The following is a 23,649-nucleotide window of genomic DNA, read 5'->3' as shown; positions in this document are numbered from 1 at the left end:
AATCGGGAAACAAGCCAATGGCAGAACGGGGGCAGAGACAAGACCAGGAAGTGAAACAAAAACATGCGTCACAATAAGCATACAAGCGTCTATTTCAAATTTGTGGTGGAAAGGCCATCTTGTTGATCTCCCAATTCTTATAGACAGGAGTCTGGTCTTGTATGACTGAACAGAATTGTCCAGGATTTTTGCCAAGGTGGCGGCCAAGTGTGCAGACTTTACTAGAAGGACTCTGCTCATGCTCACACTCAAAATCCCATTCTATTTTTTTGTCAGAAGTATGTATGGGTGATACCACCACACACATATGGTACAGGTTCACCCCGTTATTGCAACCATGTTAATACCTTTGTACCCCAATGAAATAAAATACTGCTTAGCGTAAACAATCTGAGCGGTGATATCCAACAGGAAAAACACACATAGAACAGAACAAATAATTGTCCTTCTACGTACCAATCCACTCGTCCACCCAGGCAAAGGCCTGTCTGTGACCTAGTGACAACACATCCCTTATCACCTTGAAAGAGAGAGACAGAGAGAAGGACTGGTTAGGAAGACTTTATTAACTACCTAGTCAAGGACAGAAGTCATGATTAATGTACTGTGCATTGCTGTTCATGTTTCTGTATGAGTAATAAATGCAGTTGGGAACTGGGAGAAAAAGGATCCTCAGGCAAGGATATGTGGTGCTGAGGGACAATAAGGGGAGGGGGCATTACTTGGAGGCAAGGGGAGGTAAGAGTAATAAGCACGTGAGAAGAAGAGGGAAAGACCTTGTGAACAAACTGCTCCACACGTGTCTGCAGGCCCCACACCTCGAACTTCACCGTCACCAGCTTATAAGAGCACATGATGGGGTCCTGAGTGTCTCTCCAGCCCTCCGGCAGCAAACCCCGGGCCGTCTTCTCTGACTTAAAGTAGCGCAGGTCCTGAGGAAGAGAATTTATACACCGGGAAATGATCTACTCCAATTGTTCAAGTCCCGTTCCTGTCCTCTGCATCACTACTCTTCTGGATCATTTTTTACAAGCATATTAAAACGAATTATTTAAATTCTTAATCAGTTAAAACATTTATATTCCAGACATTTGGAAAATTCTGAATACATTTTGCACAGTGTACAGGATTTATTTTTGCACATTATGCCAGGCAGAACTGCTCCAGATGTGCAGGTTTGTCAGAGGATTTCATCGGGACTGTGACCATGGCTTTAACTAGGTCATTGTAGGCAGTTCACCCTTTTTGATTTACAGGCACTCCAGTGGTATTACAGCTTTGTGTTGGGAATCACTGCACTGAAACCTTTCTCCAAGCTTAAGTGCTTTTGTTGCTCAGTCCCCAAAGCATGATGCTGTAATCACTCTACTTTACTGTAGGTATGGGATTTTCTGGTGTAAACAGTTTGTCATTTCTGCCACACACGTTAAATTTCAGCTGAAAAACTGTGTCTTGGCTTCACCTGACCACCTTTCACTACTAGCAAATGAATTACCACATGCTTTTTAGCAAACACCTGATGTGCCTTATGATATTTTTTGGCCGATTATGTGACACTAAACTATTAACATAATTAGTGAAATTTGTAGCTACTTAACTTAATAATCTTCTCACAAATCATCAGTTTTTCTATAAAGGGCCTGGATGGTTTCATGTTCCTTCTGCATTCTAAACCAAACACTTAGATATTTTGTCTCTTTTCAAACATATTTGTTTCTAAATTCAGGTCAGGAAACTCAGCAATGCATTGATCCACTGATTGGATTTACAGAATTAGATTTATGCCCAGTTGTTGGATCACCCACAGCTGCATTTTTGTACTCACAGCTAAAGACAGCTAAAAGACGTTTAAACTTTTTAAACATTTTCTTTTAATCCAGTTGGTCATGTTGCTAACATCATCTGAGAAAACAAGAAAGCCTAGCATAGCTAATGTTAGCTAGCTAACTATGTTGTGTATGTTATCACCCTGCTAAAAAAAAAAAAAAACCCAAACAAACATATAATCCATCACAGAAATTCTAATAATTTCCACTACAAATACCATTACAAACCATCAGCTAACCCTTAAAAGCATTACCATAACTGGTCCTTAATGGTATCCATTAGACATAACCTACCACCAATAGAAGGCAACAAATTACCAGTAGAGACCCACAGGGACAATTTCAGTTTCCATTAAAATTAATACAATTCCCATTATAACCATTAAAACACTACACATACTGTGAGGGTTGCTATTTTTTTTGTTTTTTTTTCAGCATGTCAATGCAGACCTTTTGATCAAAGCCTCTGCTATTAGGTATATTAATAATTCTGTAATAATTCCAGATTTATCTCCATCATTCTAGCACTCTGCTTCCTCTTCGTTTATTTCCTAGCCATGTATGGATTGCCAGTGCACAATAATTCCAAATAATCCAAATAATCCAAATAATTCACAGATATGAAGGACTGCCAAAGTGTAGAGCAGGCAAAGTGTAGGCTTGATAACTAACTTAGCTAATGTTAGTCACAATTTTAATTGACAGGTTTTGCTGTTCTGAGACACTTTGAATTTCAGATATTCAAACTCCACTCATTCTACCTGTGACAAATGTGATCTTGTTTAGAAAAAGTTAGCTAGATACCTAGCTACTGTAGCATATACAGTATTAGTGATTAGCGAAATCTTGGTTGTTATGGTATTATTGGCCAGCTACTGTAAAAAGACTTAGATACTAAAATCATTTTCTAATCTACATGTAACAAATTCATGCCAACAGGCTAGCTACTCAGCATGGTAGGAATACACTAGCTCTTTCCAAATGTACAGTGCCCTCCACTAATATTGGCACCCTTGGTAAGTATGAGCAAAGAAGGCTATGAAAAATTGTCTTTATTGTTTAACCTTTTGATCTTTTGTTAAAACAATTCACAAAAATACTCTGCTCTCATGGATATCAAACAATTGCAAATACAACACAGGTTTATTAAAAAAAAAAAAAGGTTAAATATAGGTGTGCAACAATTATTGCCACCCCCATGAATTCATATGAAAAAAATTTTTTAAAAAGTATATTCTCATTGATATTTAATTTTTTTTGGTACATCTGTGTGACTAGGAACAGGAAATTGTTCAACCATGACTTAATGTTTCACAGGGGTATAAATATGAGGTAACAAATAGGCCAAATTCCCTTAGTCATTCACAACAGTGGGTAAGACCAAGGAATATAGCTGTGATGTGCAGCAAAAGGTTGTTGAGTTTCACAAAATAGGGAGTGGCTATAAGAAAATAGCACAAACATTGAAAATGCCCATTTCCACCATCAGGGCAATAATTAAGAAGTTCCAGTCAACTGGAAATGTTATGAATCAACCTGGAATTGGACGTGTGTCTATATTGTCTCAACACACTGTTCATATATTGTATATATCTATATTGTCTCAATTTTTTTGATAAACCTTTGTTGTGTTTGCAGTTGTTTGATATCCATGAGAACAGAGTATTTTTGTGAATTTTTTAAACAAAAGATCAAAAGATTTAACAATAAAGACAATTTTTCAAAGCCTTCTTTAGTCATATTTACCAACAGTGCCAATATTAGTGGAGGGAACTGTACATATATTCCTAGGCATTTTTACTTTGGATAAAAGTATACAGATGATTTTAGGACATTTATAGTAGATGCTTGAGTGTTAAAAACAATGTATTATCGACATAAACGTTTTTGTGGTTTAAAATGACATGGCTTTGAGTACTTAAACATTAATAAAATAAATAAATAAAAAATAGACAACAGCAGCTTTTACTGGGTGTTTTTTTTTTTTTATTCAGAAAATAAACTTGTTATTATAATGATTCCCAGGTAGTCGCGAAATATTAAACCAATTTCCAGGGAAATTTGTCTGTGTTAAATAACATATTGAGTATCATATTCCAGCCTTGTTAATTTTATTCCACAGTGTGATAGTGAGAATATCAGTTTCAGTGCTTGGTAATAAACATACCAAAGAAAAAAAAAGGTTTGTAATTCACTCAGATATGAAAATTGCACAAACCTCTGAATACTTTTGCAAGACACTACACATATCTCACAAAGGGAGATCACACGATATACATACTGCATTGATGCATAATGAGTCTGCTTTCCCTCACTCGCTGATCTATAAATAGTGTTTTGTGGAAGGTGTTTGTAGGAAGCTCATGCCGAGTGGCACAATGGGCGGTTCATCTTTATCCTAATGTCACAGGCTGCCACTAATCAGACATTTCATTTTAATCTAGTGACTCGCACGTTAGAGAGGAAAGATTGCTTATGAATAGAGGAGGAGCTCTCTTTGCATTTCCAATTGGGATTTGAATTGTCTGAGCAGCAATCACTTGTAATTGCTGGGGTTGCTTAAGGCACGTCGTATAGATAAGACAGATGAGATATTCTGCCAAGGGAGATGAAAAGGGACTTTCACGTGATGAAAAAATGACTACTTGGAGTGGGTACATCATGGAAATACATAGAGCGGGTACATCCGAGCAGTTTCCGGGGCTCAGTAAACAAAATAACAAAATATGTTTACATTTTATTAATAAAATTAAAAAGATAAACCGTTGTGATACTTATCTAAACAAGTTAGTGATTAGCCTTTTCAATGTAAAAAAAAGATGGATTTCTCCTACGCTTTAAATCATTGATAGATTCTCATACCAATCTGAAATCATTCAGTGCAGCTGAAATGCATGTCATTCTACAGCTTTTTGATAAACTTTTTCATAAACCTACTTTTTCCATTAAAGCATTTTTACACTACTGTTGTATTGCACTTGATGAAATGCGAACTGTATTTTTGCCATGTTTCTATTGGCATCTCTCTATTTGTAAAGATGAGAACTAATGAATAAGTCCAAATCAACTTTTAAACCACTGTAATGCCAGTGCTTGTGAAAAAAGCCACCTTTCAAAAGCTCACCTTAAACACTTTTTATATATATATATATATATATATATATATATATATATATATATATATATATATATATATATATATTCTAATGATACAACTCTAAAAATCATGGATATTCTGCTAATAATTAAATATGAACACCACACACACACACACTCACGCATTTCTATAATTTCTATAACAAAACATATTTTTCACATTGTACTGAATAAAAATGAGAATGCAGTCCTCAGAGTGTGTGTGTGCTGGATGCAATGCTGTATACATACAACAAGAAAACTGCATAAAAATGCAATGAATTATTTCCAAGTGGAAAAAAACAAGCGTTGAGTAGCCATAAAATAGAAATCAATGTTTGATATTAATGAATGAATGAATGTACATCCATCCATCCATTTTCTCTACCTTTTATCCTACACAGGGTCGCAGGGATCGTGGAGCCTATCCATTTGAGGGACAAGGCAGGGGACACTCGGGACGAGGTGCCACCCCATCTCAGGGCACAATCATATACCGCATTCATGCACTACGGACAATTTAGACATGTCAATCAGCCTACAGTGCGTGTCTTTGGATTGCGGAGGAAACCAGAGTACCCGGTGGAAACCCCCAAAACACAGGGAGAACACGCAAACTCCACACACACAAGGCGGATGCAGGAATCGAACCCCCAACCCCAGAGGTGTAAGGCAAGCATGCTAACCACTAATCCACCGTGCCCACCACGAATGAACATGATTGTAATAAAATAAACTCAGGTATTCAGACTGCGTATCAGACTGCACGAGACCAAAATCCAATGAAACGTGGTTTGTTTTGTGCGAGAGGCTGAGAGAAAAGAGATGTGAGTTTTGGTTACTAAGAAACGTGTCTCAGGGTTCATCAATAACAACAACAACAACAACAACAAGGTGTAAGCAATCAGGAAAAACTGTAATACACTTTTAAATGTATAAAATAAGTGAAGAGTTTAAAAGAGTTTTGGAGATTAAGTGTTTCCCCGACACAGTTATAGCTGAACGTGTTTGTCAGTGAGACATAATAGAGTGTGTCAGGGGAAAACAGGCAGGCATGAGAGATTACTTCATCACCAGATTACACAAGATCAGCCTGCCGTTTCCAACCAAGTCTAATAATATATCAGTGCTCATTAGTTCTGACTGACCGTGCTGTCAGCCTGCAGCCGAGAGAGAGAGAGAGAGAGAGAGAGAGAGAGAACAGGGGGATATAATTGCTGATTTTAACTGAACAACCCTGGAGTAGTGATGAAGCTGGGTCAAAGGTGGAAAGCTTTTGTCATTATTGTATGTGTGTCTGTGTGTGTGTGTGTGTGTGTGTGCTCGTGTACGTGTTAGAACACTGACAGACCAACACTTTCCACCCACCACAGTTTGAAATGACAGCAGCACGTGCTCTAATAGATGAAACCCAACTATCCATTAAAGTAACAAGCTCTCATTTCTTTTTATGACATGCAATCTCAGCATATGTGGCCTCATCAAGATCCATCCATCCATTTTCCATACCAGTTATACCACATAGGGTCACCTGGAGCCTATCCCAGGGAACTTGGGGCAAAAGGGGTTCGGGGCTACACTGCAGGGCACAGTCACACACGATGGACAATTTGGAAATCAGCCTACATGTCTTTGTTCTGGAGGATGAAACCAGAGTACCAAGAGGAAACCTCAGAAGCACAGGGAGAACATGCAAGCTCCACACACAAGGGACAGAGGCAGGATTCAAACCCCCCACCCCAGAGGTATGAGGCAAACATGTAAACCACTAAGCCACTATGCCCACCTTGTGAAGATCTTTTTTTTTTCTAAGGAGCTTGCCAAACACTGTGCTTTTGTTAAACATATACAGTACATAACATGAGCACACACATTTCCAGACACAGTGTAATATGGAAGTTTAACTGAGTTTATACCACAGCGCTGTGTTGATTAATTTTCTTTAACAGCACGACTCCGACAGTAGTTCCAGCTTTAATTTAAATAATAGGTTTATACTGTATGAATACACTCGTTCTGATATGTTACCATTTCTCTAGCAATTCACAGGGGCTTGGTGTATGGTAGATACGCCACATACTGCCATCTAAGCCTAATAATAAACAGATTAAAAATGTGTTGATATTTAACAAAGACTACAAAAAAAACCCTGTTAATATGGTGGTTTTCTTCATTAGTTTAATATTTATGGAAAGAGTGTCAGGTGTCAGTGCATATTTAATGGTCAGTCAGTTTTGCGCCATGGAAGAGTCTTCGGGACAGAGGAGTTTGTGCATTCACACATTCACAGGCTGTGGGTTTTTTTTTTTTTTTGTCTTATTACAACCCTGGTTCCAAAAAAGTTGGGATGCTGTGTAAAACGTAAATAAAACCAGAATGCAATGATTTGCAAAGCTCATAAACCCATATGTTATTCACAACTGAGGAAAAATACTATTTTAAGAAAAATATAAGGTCATTTTGAATTTGATGGCCGCAACGCATCTCAAAAAAGTTGGGACGGGGCAACAAAAGGCTGGAAAGTAAGTGTTACTAAAAAGAAACAGCTGGAGGTTAATTTGCAACAGGTCAGTAAGATGATTGGGGATAGAAAGAGTATCTTAGAGAGGCAGAGTCTTTCATAAGTAAAGATAGGAAGGGGTTCACCAATCTGTGAAAAACTGTGTCTATAATTTGTGGAACAATTTCAGGATAATGTTCCTAAACATAAAATTGTGACGACTATAAATATCTCATCATCTATATTACATAGTATCATCAAAATATTCTGAGAATCTGGAGAAATCAAGGGTGATTTTTTATCACAAGGGTGATAATCAATATTGCATGCCCGTGATCTTCGGGCCCTCAGGCTGCACTGCATTAAAGACAGGCATGACTCTGTAATGGAAATCACTGCATGGACTCAGAAACACCTCCAGAACTCATTGTCTGTGAACACAGTTGACCGTGTCATCCACAAACGCTGGTTAAAGCTTCTATCATACAAAGAAGAAGCCATATGTGAACATGATCCAGAAACACCGCCAACTTCTCTGGGCCAAAGCTCATTTAAAATGGACTGAAGAGAACTGGAAAACTATTCTGTGGTCAGACGAATCGAAATTTGAAATTCTTTTTGGAAACCATGGACACCGCATCCTCTAAACTAAAGAGGACTAAAGAAGAGAGGGACCATCCGGCTTTTTATCAGAGCTCAGTTCAAAAGCCTGCATCTCTGATGGTATGGGGTGGATTAGTGAATATGGAATGGAAAGCTTGCACATCTGGAAAGGCACCATCAATGCTGAAAGATAAATACAAATTTTAGAGCAACATATGCTTCTTTACTTCTGAGAGACTCTACCTCTCTAAGATACTCTGTTTATACCTAATCACGTTTCTGACCTGTTGCCAATTAACCTAATTAGTTGCAAAATGTTCCTCCAGCTGTTTCTTTTTAGTAACACTTAATTTTCCAGCCTTTTGTTGCCCCCGTCCCAACTTTTTTGAGACGTGTTGAGGCCATCAAATTCAAAATTACCTTATTTTTCCCTTAAACCGGTACATTTCCTCAGTTTAAACATTTGATATGTTTTCTATGTTCTATTGTGAATAACATATGGGGTTATGAGATTTGCAAATCATTCTGTTTTTATTTACATTTTACACAGCGTCCCAACTTTTTTGGAATTGGGGTTGTGAGGGAATGACTGTTTACAACTGCTATAATAAAAAGTGAGAACAAGAACTAACTTGTCTCATGGACGCTCCATAAAATTAAATATAACTCTAAACAGTTAAAAATCATGACATGCTGTTCATTAATAATTTAAAACCACACCACCACATCATGGATTAACATCAGTACTGATGCATTTCATTGACCTGTCTTTCTCATACCTCAGATTCTTTGTAGTAGCGCTCTGGGATTTCATCATATGCAATGTCAACGAAACACACCTCAGTGTCCTCATCTCTGGGCTCATCAAAGATCTATAGCAGAAAGAGAAGGAAAGTGTGAGGGTGGAAAAAAAGGCAATGCTTCCCATCATTTAAAGAAAAACATTACAAAAACAAGGTGCTTTCTGAAACTTTAGGTTTCATGTCATTATATCACTTAAAATGTCTTTCACTGATAACTTCCAGAAGCAGCAAACCAAACAGCACAAAATCTGTTCACGGTACTTTCTTCTCAAAAACCTCTCTGTTGCTTGAACTGACCATCCCCAGTTATTTATCATTTTTAATTCAGCCACTGTCTATCAGGTCCAGCATTAAAACATATGACTATATTTTATATAGTTATGCATATGTGCTCAGACACAGACTGTTCTACTTATAGTGATTTATGAAGGTTATTTTAGTCTTCTCTCTTTGTCATAGAAGAATTTCAGGAATTAGAAATGAATAGTTTTCAGGTGTGTGCTTTAAATTTTACAGAAACATGTCATTTGACCTATGACCAGTGCAGTAATGTCAGCTCCATGGCCACTGGTAGTTAGGTTTTCTAGCTCACTGCCTGATTGATGTACAATACACCAGCCTACTAATTTGCTTAGTGTATTAAATCTCTGTTAGAGTAGCTAATTTTCACAAAGTCTTGCCATTGTGTAAGTGTGCAATTCTATCATGTCTCTATTATTATCAGCTCTTTGCTCATTTACATGTTTCAGTCTGTTGCATATCCACAGTTTTTTGCCTGATGAGGAGGAACAATACCTAATCAGGTCTTTGAAAACTTCGTCACATACTCAGTTTCTTGTGTCTCATGATGCTTGTAATGTCATAAGATCTCATGTCATGGGCTGTGAGTAGGCATGTACCAGTGTCTCCAGTCACTTTGACATAAAATCAGCTCCCCTGCATCTAGAACAAGGGTGGGCAATCTTATCAAGATTATATAAGATTGCCCACCCCTAATCTAGAATTTCGGGACCCCATTGATGTAGACATAATGGCCATCTACACTGCAAAAAAATGATATATTGAATAAACGTGTCATTACATTTCCAGTTGACTGGAACTTCTTAATTATTGCCCTGATGGTGGAAATGGACATTTTCAATGCTTTTGCTATTTTCTTATAGCCACTTCCCATTTTGTGAAGCTCAACAACCTTTTGCAGCACATCGCAGCTATATTCCTTGGTCTAACCCATTGTTATGAATGACTAAGGGAATTTGGCCTATGTGTTACCTCATATTTCTACCCCTGTCAAGGTTGAACAATTTCCGGTTCCTAGTCACCCAGGTGTACTAAAAACAATTTAAAATATCAATGGGGAGATACTTTAAATATAAAATTGTGGCACACATATATTTAACACACACACACACACACACACACACACACACACACATATATATATATATATACTTTGGATAAACCTATGTTGTGTTTCCAATTGTTTGATATCCATGAGAGCAGAGCATTTTTGCGAATTATTTTAAACAAAATATCAAAAGGTTAATGACAGTAAAGACAATTGTTTACCAAGTGTGCCAATATTAGTGGAGGGCACTGTAAACTGTGCCTTAAAATAGGTTGGGAACATAATTATTTTACTGACAAAGCATAAGGATAAGCTAATATTAGCACCATAATGGCAGAATTGAATCAGAAACGCTACGTAAGTTATTGTGTGCACAGAAAGTCTAACAAGCCAAGCCAGACAGCTCATACAGTGTATACGTTACAGCACAGGATAAGCTGCAGCTCTGAAAATAGAATACTGAATAATTCTATGCCTTTAGTGCTCCTTGCTATATCTCATAACCGTGATATTTTCCCTAGTGTGGGAGTCAATATTAAAGTTAAAAAAACTGTTTTGCATCAATATTTAATGAGCTAATACTTTTAATACATATATATGGGCACTGTAAAAGCCTTTAATCTGCCGTGCTTTTCAATGAAGTATTTAAAGCACAAGGTGGCGGGGGTGGTGGTGAGCGCAGCAGTTGTTTCTTTAGGCTATGCGGATTCGTAAGCTTAGAAAAGATAAAGCCAATCACTTGGGGAGCGACTAAACAGTCAGTAAAGTATCATGAGATATAGCAAGACCCTGAGCAAGTTCTGCTAAAGCACATTTAATCAGCCATCAATCATATTTTGAAAATGCATATATGGGGTTGTCTAAGCAGTTGGTCGTGTAGCAGCAGATAAGCAAAACTCATGCAGATACAGGTCAAGAGCTTCAGTTAATGTTCACATCGAACATCCGAACAGGGAAAAAAAAAGTGTGATCTTTGTGACTTTGATCATGGTGTTGATGTTGGAAACAAATGAGCTGGTTTGAGTATTTCAGAAACTGAAGATCTCCTGGGATTTTAACAGTCTCTAGAGTTTACACAGAATTGTGAGAAAACCAAAAAACATTGAGGGAGCCACAGTCTTGTGGGTGGAAATTCCTTGTTGATGAGAGAGGTCAGTGGAAATGGCCAGATTGGTTCGAGTTGCCAAGAAGGATATAGTAACTCATAAAATCCCTCTTTACAACCGTGGTGAGCAGAAAAGCAACTCAGCATGCACAAAATGTTAAACCTTGAACAGGAATCTGAGGCTACCATGATTCACAGACTCACAGAAACTGGACAGTTGAAGATTAGAATAAAAATCACCTGGTTTTTTTTCCAGTCTTCAACTGTACTCACACCCTCACCCTCACACACAAATACCACAGGTACTTACTCACATTGTCATTGCTGCCGTTGTTGTCCTCATATTTCGTCTCTATGTGAATGGAAAACTTTGGCAAGAAAGAACACTACAAGGGGAAAAAAGGATTCATTAAAAGCTGCCAAAGCACAAGATTTAAAATTATCTCCATCTAAATTGTCACAGTTCTCCCTGAACACCATGCACTATTATTTAAATTTTTTGTTTTCTGTTAGTCTTACTGTATCTCCACACTGATCCGATTTGCTTGTTACCCGACTGTGTTCACCTGTTCTGTGTCAGTCCTTGATTCATTTACCTATATATTCCATGTTCCATTAACGCATCCTTGCAAAGTCTTATCATGCAATTCGTTACTTTAAGTACATTTAAGTAAGTTTTATTGTACTTCCTGGAATTGACCTTTTGCCTGTTTTTCACACAGATGATCAATTTACTCAAATAAAGCTCATGCTGAGTTTACGCACATGCATCCTGCTTCTCACCACACATTACATACATTTACTGCAAAGTCACTTTGTGGTGGTGTTTGGCTCTTTATAAGAGTTTAATAGTGGCATGCACTAGTGTGGCCATTTTAGAATCATGTTGCAATTAATCAGCCAAATTGTAAATTATATAATTCTAAACAACGTAATTACAGTGTACATAATGACCTACTGCTGTTTTTTATTGACACTAGGAATAATGTCATTGGGCCACCAATGACTAAGGACCACCAACGAGCAAGTAGTAGCTGGTCTTAGATACATTTTCTTCTATTTCTTTTGATTGATATATGGCTGTTTACAACAGACATTGGCCCACTGCTGCTAAAACAGTCAGCCTCATAATCAGCAAACAAAACCAGTGGCAAGCAAAACTCCCAAAGAGAGCAGCAGGTAGAAGCTTGAGAAGAGCCAACATTCAAAATGCTCTACTGGGTGACAATGGACCATAGAAATATTATATTACATTTTCATAAAACAGGCTTAAAAAGAGAGAGGCAGTGCACTTATCCAGAGGAAAGACCAGTGTTCAAAGGTTTTTTTTTTTGTTGTTGTTTTTTTAAATGCACCTAGTCTCCAGGAACTCTACTGTTGTCTTTATGTTGACCCTTTGCTGGATGCCTCTGTTAGGCGGTTAAGAATTACATGCTATAGGACAGTTGATCTTTTAACAACATACTGACACGAAGCACACATCCCTAATCAATATGTTTGTAAAAATCAAAATGTTTTTACAATGGCCATCTCGGTTCCCAGATTTTAACCTTGTTGAAAGCTTGTGGTTTGAATTGAAGAGGGAAGTTCACATGCACAAACCTAAAAATGTAAAGCATAATGAAATGTTCTGCATGGAGGCATGGCCCAAAATCATTCTTCAATTATTCTCTAACATTAACATTACTGCAGGGGGCTCAGTCGTGTAATTCTCTCCATGCAAGAGATGTGGAGGTGTCAATCATTCTGAACCCGGTATTTTGCAGAAAACGTTTAATGGAAATATTACTCTATGGCAATATTCACAGCTACAAGGTTTTGAATGTCTTTGGATGGTTAAATTCACTGAGCATATAAATGCCATATGGCATAGTTAGAAGGCTTCTCTTCCTGCTGAGAAACCTAGGAAAAACAACACCTTTCAGGCTGTAGTAAATCCCACAGAAAATACTACAAAATCTGAAAGTACAACTCAAGCTGCACAGATATTGTCAAAGTCTTAGATCTGTTAAGTTCACTTTGATTGCTTTTAAACAACCTGCTCCACTATGTTCGCAGAGAAGCACAATTTGTAACCGCCACATTTTTACCGGCCTGGTGTGTGACAGCCGGCTGTAACAATGAGCTATTTTCCAGCTTGTTGGATTTACAACCCTGTTCTCAACCCTTTGCTTCTCTAATTGCTCACTCCGCCCTCTCTTTCCTACACGGCCCAACGCTGCTGGAGTCCCCTGGAGATCCAACAATACTCTGACTAGATTAACTCCAGTTTCAGCAATTACTATGGAAATAGGAAATACTAATAGGGTTGGCGAGAACAGGAGAGAGAGAAGGGCATGTCAGGGGAAATTCACTTCACAAAGGTGCTCACACTTTACACCTTATGACAGATTTGCACACCAGTCAAAAAAAAATTACATACTAATAATGGCACATGTCACTTCTGTCTGAAAATTTGAACAAGCGGAAAGCTGTAAATTCAAAGCAAAATTATAATCCAAAGAATATCGTCATGTTGAATACTATAACCACGGTTCAATTAGTACCGCTTCCATTATCTAGGTGTTTCTGTGACCTTTTCTGTTTGAGATTGAAAAGAGTTTTTCTGTTGGATTCAAACTTGTGAAACAAGGCAATAACTTGTCACGTGCAGCCTACAGCATGTCGGTATGGTTACCAAGCAATCATGCTGATGGTCACGAACAGTCACAAATTGACATTAACTGACATTGCTAAGGTTGCTTTCACACTTGCCATTTATTTCTCAACAGCCACTGCACGTTTTACATGCATGTATATTTTCAGAAAAGCACTGAATGATGTCGAGTTTTTTTTGTTGTTGTTGTTGTTTTTTTTTGTTGTTGTTTTTTTTCCACATTGCAAGCAACATGGCTGTAACCCTAAATTGGGAAGATTTGGTGCGAGTATACATAGTTTTATGTTTGATGGTAACCACCAGGGTCTTGTGGAAAAAGCCACTGCTCATTTGTTTCAGTTAAAGCATAGACACTAGAGAAGTTTCTTAGTTAAACTGTACCTAACATGGTTACTTGGTTAATATAAAAAGTCGATTTTTATGTAAATTTCGTATAATATCCAAATCCATGAACATTTCCGTTCTATAATTTACGATAACTAGAGAAAACAGACTCTGTAAGAAATAGTAATATGTTTTCAATTTTAAAGCTTGAAAATAAGCTTCAATTCAAGTTTCAATAAGCAGACACAATAAATGTTATATTCTTGCAAAGTTCTTATTTTTAGAGGCTGAATTTAACAGGTAACAAACACTGTCCTGTACTCCAACGGTTTACCAAACGGTCTAACCAAACAGTCGGAGCAGTTTAGAGAAGTATGGAAGGATAACATAATGGACATGAGCAGCTGATGTAGTAAACACTCAGCTTTGTGATAGTATATTAATTATGACATGTTTCTGCATTGTTTATCTCGCTACAATTTTGACCCTGGTTATGCCAGAAAGACAAAAATGGATTGCGAAATCTGTGAAAAAATTGGTGTCTAAGTAATGAGCAAAGATAAGAAGATTTACAGCATGTTTAATCAAAAATATTTCACTGCTAATATTCCAAAGTTGTAATATAAATAATAGTAATAACCTGGCTATTTTTATGACATATTCACTGCACTGATACATGATGTGACATTCCATTGTGGCTGCAAACAGTGAAGTTGCCATATGATGAATTTCTGCTCCCAAAGATACAGCGAAGACAAACAGCCTCCTCATCGCTAGAGTACAAAATCTTTATTAATAAATCTAAACCAGGCAGGTTAGTTAGATCAGGGGTTCCCAGACTTTTCCAGGGAAAGGCCCCCCAAATGGCATTAAAATTTGACCGAGGCCTCCCTTTTGCAAGATGTCTTTAAAAATACAGACTTCTGAATATATCCCCCTTTTTTATTATTAATAAATACATCTTACATCTTTATATTACATTACATTAGGAATTGATTGTTGTGTGTGTGGTTGTCTGAGAGTGAGAAAGAGAAAACATACATTTACTTATTTTTCACACCAAATTGTTGAGGCCCCCCCCCGGGCGCCCCCTGGCAGCCCCCACTTTGAAAACCACTGAGTTAGATGATACTAGCTAAGACTTGTAAGAGGGTGTTAAGGTTAATGGTGTGCACTGTGAGAGCAGTATTTATTTTTTCACACAAAAATGGTAGCTCAGTGGTTAAGATGTTGGACTACTACGATCAGAAGGTCGTAAGTTCAAATCCCAGCACTGTCTAGTGTCCACTGCTGGGCCCTTGAGCAAGTCCCTTAACCTTCAACTGCTCAGTTGTATAAATGAGAAAAATATAAGTCCCTCTGGATAAGAGTGTCTGCCAAATGCTATAAAAAATTTGTGGCTTGGTCAGTGCATTTTCTGAAGGAAAAAAAAAAGCAAACAAAGCCCTGTAAAAAATGCCTAGTCTGAAAGCAACCTTCAGATATGTTCTTTTACATTTTCGGACATTTCTTACCGGTTGATTTAACATATTTTTAGGGAATCATTTGCTCTCTCACTCAGTGTGATTCAAACATGATTTAGCCTTGATTAAAAATAAATGGTCAGTGACAGCAAAAACGACGTCGTCATCTTAGAACACATAATGTGATGTGCTCGCCAGCGGCTAAAGTCATCCGACAACAAAGTTCTGGTGATTTTGATTAAAATCTCACAATGTACAAATGCTGCTACGATGCTCGTCTAAAAGCCATCAATAGAGGGACTGTATACAGTAGGATTATGCAAAACTCATGGGACAGCTACAAATACAGTAGTGGTGAAACGTAAACCGAAACATGCCAATATACAGAAAAAAATATCCTTAGTACCTCAAGCTCTCTTTGAAGAATGTTTCTGTTTATATGTCCGCATTTTCTATACCAGCCTTGGATCTCACTGATTGATGACGTAAGCAGAATGTACAGTATATGAATGTTCTTTAACCACAAAATCTTCATTATACAATCTGATATAGAGAAGACATCTTATCACACAGTCTCTTATAGAATTGGGCCAAGCATTTATTTGGATCGTCTCATACAACGTGACATGAAATCATTTTAAAAGACCTCTGTAACCACACAGTGTAAAACAGGCTAAAAAAAGGGATCGGAATCCTGGCAGTAATTAATGCACAGTAATTCTTCAGATCCACCCACTTATACTGTCAGGCCCACTGAATTATGAGACTGGAAGAAGGCAGAATGCAGAGGGAATAAATCGTTTGGTGCAACTGCCAATGCAGAGATAGCAGAGAGATTGTATATCACATTTATTTGAAATGCCTACACACCATCTCAGCTTAGTGCTGACGCAGACTCTCCTGGCGAGATGACAGAAGCGTAGGCACACCAGCACCCAAATCAGTTGGCACCCATGCAGCCCTGACTCTAGTCTACAATCCTAATTCTGTGTACACGGAAAGCATAAAGTATTTTTGCATTGCACAAAAGGCATGACTGAATAGACATACTGAATCTCCAACAGATGTAGCATAGCATGTCACAAAGATTTTATTGTGGCATAGTATGGAAAAACATGACAAAATGGAATATTTTTCTGACATCAGTCTGTTTCTTACAGAGGACAAAAATAGACAAAAAAGAAAGAAAATGAATGAATTAAACTTCGAAACAAATACTTCGTTTATGAGACCAAATCCATTATCAATCACAGCATATGCTGGTTCACGCACAATTTCAGGACCAAAGTTAATCAGTCATAGGAGAAATGTTCTTCTCAGAAAGCTCGAACTCCAACTCAGTCTCTCCTCTCAAGCACAGAAGCCTACTATTGCAGTATGTTACATAGCTAATTTTCACTAATATGCAGTCAGTTCCAGAATTATTCACATTCTTGGTCAATATGAATAAAAAAGGTTTGTCTTGATGGTTAATTAGCTTAAGATCACACTGAAACCTAAAATCTAACCTAACCACCAGTGAAATCTAACCTTTAATTGAAATGAATTCATTCTATTGAATTTAAAAAAAAAAAAAAAATACAACTATACACTCAATGACCATTTTATTAGGAACATCTGTACATCTGCTCATTCATGCAATTATCCAATCAACCAATTATGTGGCTGCAGCATAATGCACAAAATAATGCAGATACAGGTCAAGAGGCTTAACGGGAAAAAAATATGATCTCAGTTACTTCGACCTGGTGTTATGGATGTTGGCGGGCTAATTTGAGTATTTTGGAAACTGCTGATCTCCTGGGATTTCATACACAGCTGAATCTAGTGCCTACACAAATTGCGGTGTGAGAAACAAAAAACATCCAGTCAGCGGTAGTTCTTTGTGAGGAAATGCCTTGCTGATGAGAAAAGAGAGGAGGAGGTCAGAGGAGAGTGGTCTAGACAGGTTCGAGCTGACAGGAAGGCTTTGGTAACTCAAATAACTACTTTTTACAAACATGGTGTGCTGAAAAGCATCTCAGAATACACTTACAGTCGAACTTTGAGGTGGATGGTGTCACGATTTCCCCTCGAGATCGCGCTGTAGCATGCAGAGTGCTCGGAGACCCAAAGCGCGAGCGAGATGCTTTTAGGTCTTCAGTGACACTGACTTGTTTACTTTCTACACGTGCTTTTTTTTTATGGTTTTTGACCTGTCTCCGCCCCTGTATTGTCATTGGTTGTTTCCTGTAGGTGTGTCATCATTGTTCTCAGCTGTGTTTCTCAGCTTGTGTTTCACCCCTGATTACGTTTGTCATTTAAACCCCTCATGTCTCTTTGCACTTTACGAAGTATTAGTGTTATCACCGTACCAAGCCATTATACCCTGTTCCTTGTTTTGTTTCATGGTCCTTGATCATGTTCTTGTTTCTCGTTCTCGATTCTAGACTTGCCCAGTTTATGTCTGTTTGCCAATCGCCTGACCCTTTGCCTGTTTCTTGACCTCGCTATTGTCTCGTGTTTTGGATTTGTCTGCCTGTCTCTCACTCAGTAAACTCTTATCTGCATTTGCATCCGTCCTAACCTTCATTACGTGGATTATGTGACTGATGGGCTACTGTTACTGTACCGGCATCTACATGATTTTATGCATTGGGCTGCTGCCACATGATTGGCTGATTGGATAACTGCATTAATGTGCAGGTGTACAGGTATTCCTAATAAAGTCATCTGTCTGTGTTTATTGTTGAAAAAACCTTTTGTTACCCTGCTTTACCAAGAGTGCCTATCATTCTGGAGCGGATGGAGCTAATAAACCTGTTATAGCACCCTAAAACTGTCTAACTCCAAGAACTTTATGTTATTCTCAGACCATGGCATATTTGTACTAAAAATCAGTCTGGATAAGTGCCTCTGCTAAATTCGGTAAGTGTAAACGTACTGACACGCTACTAATCTCCACATCTACAACTAGCATAACGTTCTCTATTTGAATCCGCGAGCATTGTGTTTCCTTTCAGTTTGTACTGGAACTACCTCATATTGTTCAGATAAACATTTGCTAAACTAAAATATTTGGCTGTTCGCACTCAAGAAATTCTACAACGTCCAAAGTTTTTCTGTTCGAAATCCATTGCCTGTTTTCGGCAAATCAATCTTCCCCAGTCGGCAGCACGTCCTCTCTGCCTTCCATTACTCACTGGATCACTTCTCCTTCCATACTGATTCCTAATGCTGATTTATGCTAATGCTATTACCTCACACAGTGGTCCAGCGCAGCCAAATTAGACCACAGTGCTTTTAGCCTGGCTTAGAAATGTGCATTTCTATTAGAAATGCATATCTCAATCTAGCTGCTCTTACACAGAGATTTCTCAAGACCTCGTGTGAATGTGGTCCAACAGGACAGGCGGAGGGTCATTTTTCATACAAAATGGTTACATATCCACTTAAAGTATTATTTGTGTTCAGGTATTTTTTTCTTTACTGGAAATATGATCGGGAAAAGGAATGAAAATTAATATGGGCTATAACAAAACACAAAAAAAAAACCTTGTGAAAAAGTTCTGCCGGAAGAGGACTCCACATATTGAGGAAGATAGTGAGTCTCAGAGATTACAGAATTACACACACACACACACACACACACAGTAGCTACAGATGGAGAGAAGCTTCCCCTCTAGCAGGCGTGAGCTAAGCATCAGGGAACTGAGCACTGGGAACCTGCTTTGCCATCCAACAAACTCATTAACACACCAGGCCTTGGAGCAGATAGCAGCTACTGTCTCACACTTGACAAGAGCGAAAAAATTTGAAACGACAATGTCTACAACAGCTGTCCAGCTCAAGGTTTCACATTAACTGCTCATGGAAAGTAACCAAGTAGAAGGGAGAAAAACGGTACTTACAGTGTACTCTGAATTGTGCAGGCAGATGGATCAGAGAGGAGTGAGAAAACAGAGAGAGAGAGAGGGAGAGAGAGAGAGAGAAAGAAAGACGTGTGAAAAGCAAGTGAATGGATTTCACACACTGTTCATGCAAAATCCAGAAGGATGAACAAAGACATTGATAAAAAAAAAGATTTTGTTTGCACATACTCAATTACTGTTTATCATTCAGATCTCAGGTCTACATAGTATTAGCAAGCGGTATTATTATTACAATTATTGTTCAATTCATATTGCTTAACATTCTTATAAACAATGCAAACAAATAAGAGTTACCATGCTGAAAACTGTACTAATTCATGGGTCATTATTCATTCATCAATAGGTCATTCCTACAACGTAGAGAATGTGTTTGTGTCCTCGGCACAGCTCATGGTATTTGTAATGTGATCTTGAGCAATGTAATTTCTAAAAGTCTGGTTAAAACAGTTAACTGTTTATATTTTTAATGTTGAATGGGCCCGTTGAAAAAAACACTTCTGCGTTCTTCTTAGTACTGCTCCTGCATTTCTAATTCTTTCACTACACTCGAAGTGATTTTTCAGCCAGTGTCTGCAAGAGTGCCCTGAGATAACCATCAATGAAGAATACTTGCCAAGCATCTTCTAGCAAGGCTTCATGTTGTGAAAGGCTTCATGTAAATGTACGCTTTGTCATAAATACACCACTGTGAAAGTAAGAAAATACCAATAAAATACCTTTTTTAAAATATATAATTCAAATACAGTACACAAATATGGGAATAATAGTACGAAAACTTGAAGGACACTATATTGATGAATGTAAACAATAATCCTGGAAAAGCAACTGACTTTTATACATTTTACACTGATTCATTAGACACAATACTCCAGTAATGTGTGATAAAAATAAGAAAAACGTTCATTCTTTTGAAATAGTTTACTTGCTTATATTCAGGCCTTTCTGAACATTAACTAGAGAATTACACGACAATACACAGATAAGCCATAACATTACATCCACCTGCCTAATATTGTGTTGGTCCCCCTTGTGCCACCATAACAGCTCTGACTCATCGAGGCATGGAGTCCACAAGACATCTGAAGGTGTGTTGTGGTATCTGGCACCAAGACGTTAGCAGCAGATGCAACCTTTTTGTCCTGTAAGCTGGTCGTCTAGACCAGTGGTTCTCAAACTTTTTCATCGTGAGGCCCCCCATTGTATAGGGTGCATCCCCTTGTGGCCCCCTAGAATCGTCAAATTTTCGCAATTGGATTTTTTTTTTCACACTAGTCTCTTCTGTATTAACTTCCTCTGCTAAGAGACTACGTCCTCTATCTAAAAACGTATCCATTTTGAATAGTCTTCGGTTTTATCAGCATGTGGCTAACAGTACACTAGTATATCAACTGATGTCTCTGTTTGGTGTGTGTGTCTTAGTATGCTGTGTATAATTGATTTAATTTATTAATATGTCTCATTTTTATGTACATCATAGTTCAAAGGTTAACAATCTCAACTTAAATACAGGCAAAATAAATAAATAAATATATAAATAAATTAAACATTTCAAGAATTTCTATGCCCCCCTCAACACCCCCCCCAACATCCCCCCAACACCCCCAGCACCATGTGGCCCCCATTTTGAGAACCACTGATCTAACCTTCACAATCTGGCCCTTGTCCAAAAGTCTCTCAGATCCTTATGCTTCCCCATTTTTCCTGCTTCTAACACATCAACTTCGAGAACTGACTGTTCACATGCTGCCTAAAATATATCCCACCCCTTGACGGGTACCATTGTAATGAGATAATCAGTGTTATTCACATCACCTGTCAGTGGTTTTAATGTTATGGTTGATCAGTGTATACAAATTATATACCTATATAACTATATACTGTAAATAAAAACTATAGAGTTTTTAACACTTCACTGTCCTTTTACTGTCCACCTTGATATACCTGGTTACTCTCTTTTTAAATGATGATCCTTTTTTTGTGCAACAGTATATGATATCCTGGAACTGCCATCATTTTCTCAGCTGGGCAACAACTCTAAATTGAGTGATTATCTCTATTTTTTAATATCTATTTTTTAAAAAAAATCCTGCCAGTTCGATGTAGTCAGTAGTAGAGCATGAGGAGGAATTCCATTAAGATAAAAAAAAAATTCCCAAACCAGCACATTAAAACGGATTACATTACTTAACTGATGTCACTTTTGTGCCAGACTGATTTTGCTCATACAGTGAATAATAGTTCACTTTAGGTCAGAATGTCTAAAGTGTTACTGTTCACCATTATTTTACGGTCAATACACAAGTGTGTAAGCAAGGCACTTCTAATGATAAACAATTTAATAGGATAAAACCTTTGTTTTATATGTAATGAAAAAAAATGGAAGTCTGATTGTATGGCAGAACTAACACACCAAACAAATTTCTCAAGCTGGGATAATAGAGTCTCAAGATAGAACTCAAAGAAATAACCAGATGTATGTCTTGTTTCTCCACAAAATTGCTTTGGGATAATAGCTAGCTGGCCCTGAGTGTTCCTGTCCATCTAACAGTCGGGGTGGATGAGTTACCAGTGATTGTGTAGGGGTAATAGTTCCATGCCTTCTCCGTTACATAGAAGATCTTGGGAACAACTGCTCGTGCCCAGCTTGGCAGCTTGCTGTAAATGAGGGGAAAAAAAAGAAGATGAGAGATAAGAATGAAGGTTTTTTCTCAATGAGAATGCAGAAAGATTCAAACTGTCAGCTCAGGCTGTCAAGACTAACTGCTTCTGTTACTGGCTGACCATCAGTCCAGGATTAAATTATGTAATGGAAAGTGCAATAATGGTCTGAACTCAGTTGGCAGTGAGACAGCTCACACACTGGATATTACTGAGACTGGGGTGAGATTGGAACAGCTGTACCTGCTAGAAATGAAGAAACATGAACATGCACCTGGACTAGAAACCGAAATATTGCCGTACAGAATCACGTTTGTGGGATTATTTGCTATTTTTTCATGATTATGTGATAAAATATATATGATTCAGTCATTGATTCTGCTTCCTCATGATGTCTGTTCCTTGGGTCATGATGTTTTTGTCCTTGATCATATTTTTGTCTTATGTTTATCTCTCTTATTTCAGCCTTGGGCATTGTCTATATGGTCCTCTTGCATGCACACAACAGTATAAAAGCCCACTGTACCCAATTTATGTTTAGACTACAGAACGCCCAGACTGTCTCTTCGCACAATAAATCATCTGTTTTTTATTGTACCCTGGCTCTTGGTCTCCTGATTCTTCCGTCATCTTACTTCTGATGAAACTGCAGTATTATGATGGTCATCCAGAACGATTTACAACAACACTATCCTGCAGAAAGTGAAGTATTTATATTTGAGTGAAACTGGTTGGATTTAAGGTGAAGTGAAAACATGAAGTGATAAGAGAACAATGTAAACGAACGGACATTTACATCCAGATTAATTGCAGAGGTGAAGCGGACCGATTTGGGCTTCGAGCCAGTGTTAAATGAGTATTGAGGCAACATTTATGTTGGCTTGGCACAGTCGGTGTATGTATGATTGCACACCTGTGATGGTTTAGCTGGATGGGCGCACATTAGAGTGAACATAAGGCAGCCTATAAAATGCAAATCAATCATAAAACACAACATGAATAAATCTGAATTTATTCTCATTAAAATTGCAGAGGAGATGAATTGCATTGTGGCATCAATTGCATATCACTTTTTACAATTATCCCTCATTGTACAGATTCTTCTACATTTATTGTGACTTTGACGTCTTCAAACCTTAGAAATTAGGGTTACATCTTAAGTGCTCTATGCAGGTGTAAGTATGGTCCCTCAGAGTAAAGTCTCAAATGATAAGCCTGTATAAGCTAGTATAGTATAAATTAGTATGAGCCTGATCTCAGCTGGTAGTCTTCCTGTGTAATTCTACCAGCCTTGTCTCTGTCTCCCGTTTCATCTCT

General features: G+C 37.9%; 1 protein-coding gene across 1 annotated transcript in view; it reads right to left on the bottom strand.

Annotated features, from left to right (window-relative positions):
• Window positions 1-23,649, bottom strand: part of pitpnc1a (phosphatidylinositol transfer protein cytoplasmic 1a) — a 75,082-nt gene that overhangs the window by 2,291 nt on the left and 49,142 nt on the right. Inside the window, exons 4-9 of the mRNA XM_053613031.1 lie at window positions 22,241-22,329; window positions 19,654-19,661; window positions 11,635-11,706; window positions 8,844-8,936; window positions 777-932; window positions 457-520 (exon numbers count right to left, since the gene is read on the bottom strand). Coding sequence (XP_053469006.1) covers window positions 457-520; window positions 777-932; window positions 8,844-8,936; window positions 11,635-11,706; window positions 19,654-19,661; window positions 22,241-22,329 — 482 coding nt within the window. The remainder of the gene's footprint in view (window positions 1-456; window positions 521-776; window positions 933-8,843; window positions 8,937-11,634; window positions 11,707-19,653; window positions 19,662-22,240; window positions 22,330-23,649) is intronic.

The sequence above is a fragment of the Ictalurus furcatus genome, chromosome 2 (genome assembly GCF_023375685.1).
Source record: "Ictalurus furcatus strain D&B chromosome 2, Billie_1.0, whole genome shotgun sequence".
NCBI lineage: Eukaryota > Metazoa > Chordata > Actinopteri > Siluriformes > Ictaluridae > Ictalurus > Ictalurus furcatus.
This window is presented reverse-complemented; position numbering and strand designations above follow the sequence as displayed.